Source organism: Gavialis gangeticus, unplaced genomic scaffold, assembly GCF_001723915.1.
Source record: "Gavialis gangeticus isolate Ggan-Ray unplaced genomic scaffold, GavGan_comp1, whole genome shotgun sequence".
Taxonomy (NCBI): domain Eukaryota; kingdom Metazoa; phylum Chordata; order Crocodylia; family Gavialidae; genus Gavialis; species Gavialis gangeticus.
In genome coordinates, this window is record NW_017729027.1 from 45,522,667 (window position 1) to 45,530,307 (window position 7,641).

Here is a 7,641-nt window from a genome sequence, read left to right on the forward strand (position 1 = left end):
TTTTGCAAAAATCACATTTATAGTGTTCTACATATGACAAATGAAGAAAACAGCCAATTTTCTTTACTAAAATTACCCCCTTCCTCAAAAATAATTTGAGTCAATCAAAGCATCTATAGGTATTGTTTCTATACTACAGTAGTTTTATATGCCACTCAATTTGTAATATCTTGGTAATTTGTAGAAAAAGAAGTCAAATTTTGCATCATATGAAATAATTGGTATAAATAAGATATGGATACAATCATATTTTTTCTTCTATTTTATAATCCAAAGTACTTTTAATATAGATTAGGCTATTTGTAGGACTGTTTTAGCATGGCAGTCTCTAGGAGAAGTATGTGTGATGATTATGTTAAAGAATAAAAGTCTTGGAAAAATAGCAGTAAAAATATTGATTCCTATTTGAATTCAAGGAATTTGAACTGTGCAATTGCTATATTAGCACTTTAAAAAAAATAAATTAAATGATGTTTTAAAATAAAGTTATTTCATTACCTACCACATCTTATCTAAAGAAATTACATCACCTTCGGAAGAATGAATAGATTCATTCAAAATCCACTGGTCTGGACCTGAGTGTCACAGAAATACTAGTGTTGTGTGCCCCCTCTAGACTGGCCTCCTGGCCAGGTAAAGTTTAATGTAGCAGCATTTGGTTACCTGTTAACCATCATGTTCACTCATGTGCAAGGGTCTCAATTGTGGAAGGTCAAGATATTTTACTTTAAAAAGTAGGGAAATCACTCCCCCAACAACTATAATATGCATTTTTTAAAGATACATTATTGCATTTTAATTCAAACTCAAACATTTTACTATTTGCCCATATTCAGGAATAGAGGGTTTGATCCTGCACATCAGTGACAAAATTTCCTTTGGCTTGAAAAGGTGTAGGAAAAATTATTATTCTTGCAAAGGGTTGGTTATTCAGCTGGTTTGTGTGAAACACTCAGTAAGGTCCAAGGGAGTTCTGCATATAGGGACACTGATGGATTGAGCTAAATCTATCTTGTTCACAGTATATATGGATACAGCATTTTCACAATATCAGGCTGCCTTATATTTATAGTCTGTCATATCATATAGAACCCTTTTAGCAAAAATGCCAATCTGATAAATCATTCCAGTATTTAAAAATGCACTAATTATCCACACTGCTAGCTAATTAATTGATGCAAATAAATGCAGATACAATGAAATACCGCTGCCGTGCATTCTAATGAGGAAGCTACTATTGTAGTCTATCAGGGAAATATGTAATAGAACATCTCCATTGGGTGTTTTCATGCAGGAGGCTAAAATAAACTAAGTAGCTCAAACGTATTTAGGGGCACAAACTAAAATATTTCTGTATTTTGAAACAAAATTATTCTGCTTGGTGTACTATTCAGTGCAGGCAAGGCAACAAGAAAATAACAATTTGTTTTCTGCTTTAATGTGTTACAGATTAATATTTTTCACGCATATGTAACATTTGGAACCTACTGCAGAAAAAAAATTAGTAAAACATTGCTGTGTGCTGGGTCCTGTTGGAATGATTTTGTAGCTGTTTTGGTCCAGGAATTATGTGAGAGGCAAGGATTTTTGTGGGTGATAGCTTTTATTGGACCAATTGCATGATTGCAATAGACTTAGGGAGACTAGATATATGAAGATAAAGGATAAAGGACATTGAAGACAAGCTTTCCAATGAGAAATATTCTTCATCAGGTGATCTTCATCAGGTGCTTTGCATTTGAAAACTTGTCTAAGTGTATCCCAACCATGCAGCTTGACCAGTAAAAGATATCACCCACAAAAAATCCTTGCCTCTCACTGTGTCCTGGGATAATTTTGTAGTTTTAACCTTTCACATCCTGCAAAAAAGGTGCACGAGAGGTGTCTGTACTTCAGAAAATATGTTTAGACTTTTTCAGACCCTGCATTTTTGACAAACATTTTTTGTCATTTACAGTGAATGCACTTGAAAACCAGCATTAGAGACCAAGGACCAGATGATGTGTTGCTATAGAGATTCCCCTGTCTCTTTGTAAATCATTGCACAGATGTATTAAGGGATTATAAGCACATATTACCAAAAATAATGCATACAAAAAGGCTCTGCTCCCTATGAAAGGTACTGGTCATCACCTCTAGCAAGAGACAGGATGAAGTCATGTAATCAGAGCTTCAGAATTAATTGTTTAGATATAGAGGTTGAGGTGAGGCACACGTGTGTTATATACCCTTGGGCTCAGCTACTGTAAGGAACAGATAAGAACCACCCTACATACCATTCCTATTTGAAGAGGGAATTCTGGGTTAACAGGCTAAAGGGTAACAAAAATGGTTTGCTACTCTTTTGAGCTTTCCATCACTATCTGCTAAGCCCCTTTTCGGAACAGCTTTGTAGGATACAGCTTTGTGGTTACAGCTGTAAGATTAATTTCTTTGTAAAGAATTTGAAATGTAGTGATCTGTATATTTTGCTACCATTGTTATCACATATTCTGCTCTCTTTTATGGGAAGCTTTAGCAAAGAGTCTTTATACTATGAGGTAGGCAGGCAGTTTATTAGCAAATCATGTACCTTACGTCTAGTGTCTGAGCTATGTAACATCAGTAGAATATCATGCTGTGATGTTAGGCATGGACTGTCCATATTTTAGACAAGGCATGCTTAAATTGATATTCTTTTATGGATCATAGTAAAGGGCAATGAAATACCCGGTATTTAAAAAGAACAGTACTGCGGTACATATTGTTGTTTCCTAACGGGAACAAAAAAACCCTCCAGTAACATTCCACTGGGATATCTGATTAAGTGCATTTTTTGGTTATCTTACTCTGAGATTTGCTATAATGGAGCACACTTAGAGTTGTATTGCCATTCCCACAAGACCTATAATTCCCAGATTTATGTCAGTACTTCTGGTACTTCCTCTGCAAAAGCAGAAGTATTAATCACAGCAGTGGTCCCACTGATGTCAATGGATATATACCTAAAGTGACTAAGTCAGTGGTTCTCAAACTTGTAGGAGCTGGCAAGCTTTATAATTTTTGTGAGTTGAGTAGCACCCAATTTCAAAAACTTTATCCACATTACAGTGCTTACCTCAGAGGCACTAGGGATTGGGGTTGGGGGACTGGCCAGGTAAGGACAAGCCTGACCTTACACTTACTTGTTTGTCTCCTCGCATTTTGTAGAAGCCTCACATGACCTAGCAGCACCCCAGGGTGCCATAGCACCCCAGTTGAGAATCACTGGCCTATATGTTTGCAGTGCCTAAATATTCACCTGTTCCTCCATCTTCACAGGGTGCTGAACTGTTTTTCTGAGTCACCTGCAGTACCTTTCATAAAAGTCAGTATTGATGTAAGCAAAAAAACATTACCATACCAGGCCTGCCAGTTAGTAGAAGAAACTAAAAATTGCAATCTGGATTATTTTACTTAGTTCAGTTTAAGATTCAGTTTCATGACAGTGTTTCACAGAATAGCAGAAGTTTTGTTGGGTGAAATAAATATCATATTTTTTTCTGCTGCCCAAATAAAGGAATACTAAAAGGATGTGTTTTATTAATTTTATGTAAATATTCCCCAGTTTATAACTTCCTCTCTAGCTGTACATCTGGTATTTTCTTTATCCTCAGAAAATCTCCCAATCTTGGTTTTGTGACCTAGACCACAGGGGTTTTTTTGATTTTTTTAAAGTAGAAGATCAACTAAGGACTTGGTAAATTCACCCAAGCCCCAAGGTCAAAAAATAAGATAATAACAAACTATACACAAATATTTTAAAACTGGAACAATTCTATAAAAAGGACTATTAATTCACAGGGAGAAGGAGATGAACATACTGTTCACCTGTAGCTTTTCAGTATAATTTTCATATCAAGTGTTAATGACAGGTAACCTCCCTAAAGACTTATTCATTCATTTTGCTTCTAGGTATTGCACATTAGTTGGAGACTTTTCTGCATGGCCATGATGTGAATTACAATTAATGCTAAGCAGCCAGGGGTTGTTTGTTAGATTATCAGAACCAGTGAAGGTGAATGACTCATTCTATGCTATTTACAGAACCAAGGCAAGCAATTCATCACTGAACAGATGTTAATGATAGGCTACCTGAATCCCTATAGAGGAACGTCGACTCTTAAGAAACTCCTCCGCTTTTGTCACTAAAATGGCCTTGTCACTGGTTCGTATTGAGGTGCTTTGATTCTCAGAAGCATGACGTTGTGCAGCTGCAGTCTCCAAGGCGAGATTCATGGCCTTGTTACTGTCCAAACTGTCTGTAGAGTTGTACATCCCTCGACCATCTTGAGGCCACGGGGAAATCCTCTGAGTCCGGCTATCATGATATGCATCTTGGGTGGATTCTGTGCTGCTCTGTGCTGTAACTGAGATTAGTGGCTTGGAAGTAGTACGAGGGGGTACTGGTGGCGGTGTTTTTTTGTAACTTGTGTAAGTTACAGCTATACAAGGAATAATAAAAAAAAAGAAATCAAGATTAATTTGTAAATATGCTTTATGAGACAAAAATGTAATATACAAATTATGGTACTTAAAGAATAAGGGTAATTGTGAAACAGTGGTTTTCTGTGAAGTTCACGATAACTGTCTCATACTAGGATGGGTATCCATAGCAACAGGTTTATTTTATTTTAACTAAGAAGTAAAGATTGAAAATGTTCCTCATGCTAAAATGAGAACCCTTGATCATGGCGAAGATGAAAAAGGAGTTAGTAAAGATTTGTGTGCATGTGGCTGAGTGCTGCAAGTCATGTTCAGAAGTCTAGTCTAGAAGACTAGTGCCTGTGAAGTTGGCTATAAATGGTATAAAACCGATAAGAGGAATGAGGGATGTTTTTTCCCTTCTTGTAATCATTTGAACTATGGACTCTGCACTGAAATGGTGCATTGAAGGAAGTGACAGCAATATATTGAAACAAGAAATTCGTCAAAGGTTTTTTTCCCCTGAGGAGTACAACATTACACTTTTAACTTTCAAAAACATTTTAAAATTTACTGTTAGAAATAGATTGATTACCAAAAGGGCTGCTTAAGTGAGGTGTATAAATGATTAAAACAAGCTAAAACATCATTCAAGCAGAAAATTCTCTACAAGGAAATGTTTATAAAATGCAAAGGCTACCAACACCATGAACTACAGTGATATTATATACATGTTCCTCTGGTAGGATTTAAACAAAAAGGGCATGTATTGAGTAGTACTATTTTGCAGTATACACACTAAACAACAATACATATTTAAAAACAGAATTAAATGCTACTAAGAGTGTGTGTGTGGGGGGGGGCTGGAAGAAGGGGGAGGGGACTCCCACCAGACCCCATCCCCTGCCTTCTCTCTCAGCCCCCTTGAATGCCCCCTGACCCCTACCCACTCTCCCAGCCCTGTCAATGGCTGCCCCACATGGCCCCAGCATCCTGCTTTAAAAAAAAGAAAAAGCCCCACACACTGGCTGCTGCAGTGGCTGTCAGGGCCTCTGGAGGCTTGTGGTAGAGCCCCCCATGCAGTGAGGGGCAGTGGGGTTCAGCAGGGATTGCCCCCCCGCCTGGCAGGAGCCAGTGAGCACAGGGCTTTTTTTTTTTTTAAACTGCTGGGATGCTGGGACCAGGCGGGGCAGCCATTGATGGGGCTGGGAAAGTGGGTGGGGGATGGGGTCTCTTCAATCCAGATATTTGGCCACAGCCAAATCTTCGAATTAGATTCGGCCAAATCGATTCACGACAGTGATTCGAATCACTGAATCAAATCACTGTCCCCTGGGTTGGCCGAATCTGAAGTGAATACTAGCTGCTTTGCACAGGCCTAGTTTGTGTCTAATCGCATTCTGCAGCTGAGAGTTTGACAAAGCATCCATGAGAAACACAGCATAAGGGAGAAATGAGATACAAGAAGCAATCTCATGGTTTCAGCATTTTAAGAAACAGAAACCTATCTGTCTAGCATTGTGACAGAAAACTATGATACTGAAAGAGCAATATAACACAGAAGGGGTCTAAATGTGTAAGTCCAAGTACTACACAGTTCCTGTAAATATTTTGCTTAGAAGGCCAAACATTACACTGCTACATCCTTGATTTTTAAAATGCAGGTGCGGGGGGAGTGATACAGACTTGATAGCCTACCCTGAGTAGGGGGCTGAACTAGATAACCTCTGGAGGTCCCCTTCCAATCTTTTACTCTATTCTTATTTCATTTATTATTTACTATTATTGAACTGTGTGGATAAAGTTAAACTGGCATAAATGTGCCTTATAGTTTTCTCCATCTTATAAACGGGGATAAATATGGGCCTTGTTATACACTGTGAGGTGCAAATATATTGATCGATGTTAGTGCTGGCTCAAGTTTGGAGCAGTCACACCTTAAGGCCAGCAGGGGCTGGTGGACTGAAAGGTAAGAATCTCCGGCCCATTCCAGGCTTCCTCCCTTTCCCCGCCCACCCCCGTGGCTCCCCTCTGCCTGGTGCTTCTGCCACTTACTTACAATTGCCTGTGATGCCTGTTCTGTGGGAGCAGGCAGGGAAGTTTTAACTTACCTTCCCAGCCACCACTGCTGCTGGCGGACTGCTGCTCTTCTACGGGCTGAGCTTGCTCAGAGAGCAGCAGTGGCCAGGCAGGCAGGTTAACCTTTCCCTGCCTGCTTTCCCCAGGATGGACAGTGGGGGCAGCCACAAGTAAGTCGGGGGAGTGGTGGCAGTGATCACCAGGGATCCTGGCTTTCTCTGGTTAAAAATCGCAAAGTCTCTGATTTAATAAAAACACAAATTCTCTGATTAAAACCCCCCAAATCCATTACTTGGCACACACTGTTCCCCTCATCCCTGCTGGTGCCCCTCATTCCCCACCCACAGCACCCCCCCAGCCCTGCCAGTGACATTCACTCAAAACCCACAGCCCCCAACCCCTTCAGCCTTGCCAGAGGGGCCACCCAGCTGCCACAATACAGGGCCAGGGACCCAGGTCCACAGCTCCCCACTCCCCACAGCAGCACCTGAGCTCTGCCTGCCACCCACGGGAGGCAGTAGCTGCTGCAGTGGAGTGGAGCATGGAGTCCAGCTCCCCTTACTTAATGGGCAACATGACTGGATTGGAGTCCATAAGTGGGGTGGGTGCAGGCTTCCCACTGCAGGCTTGGGCTCCCCACCCTGCTGCCCTCTCCCCAGGGCCTCCATTGCCCAGCAGGTGGGGCCCAGAATGGCAGGGCAGAGCTGGGTGGAGAAACTCAGTGCTGCTGCTCTGAGCCAGGTGCTGCCATGGTGTAGCATCCCCTGCCTATGTGGAGTGGTGCCCACGACTGCTGCTGGCAGGGCATGCTTTGCCTTGGTAGTGCTTGGCTCATGGTGGCAGCACTGAGCTTCCCTGCCCAGCCCTGCCATGCTGGGTCCTACCTACTGGGCTATGGAGACCCCAGGAAGAGGGCATTAGGGTGGGGAACCCTGAGCCTGCAAGCAGCCAGCCTGCCTCCTCCCCATGAACAAAACTGGGAAGCATGTGCCCCACCACTACTCCCCCAGGAATGTGGACAGTGGTGGGGAACTAGTCCCTTCCCCTGGTAAACCTCCTGTAGCTTCATCCTGCTTCCTGCCCAGGGTCTGTGGCTGCACATTCTGGCCCCAGACCCCA

At 41.6% G+C, this 7,641-nt stretch overlaps 1 protein-coding gene across 1 annotated transcript in view; it reads right to left on the bottom strand.

Annotated features, from left to right (window-relative positions):
- DLGAP2 (DLG associated protein 2) overlaps positions 1-7,641 on the bottom strand; it is a 214,293-nt gene that overhangs the window by 69,011 nt on the left and 137,641 nt on the right. Inside the window, exon 5 of the mRNA XM_019520619.1 lies at positions 4,114-4,463. Within this exon, the coding sequence (XP_019376164.1) occupies positions 4,114-4,463 (350 nt within the window). The remainder of the gene's footprint in view (positions 1-4,113; positions 4,464-7,641) is intronic.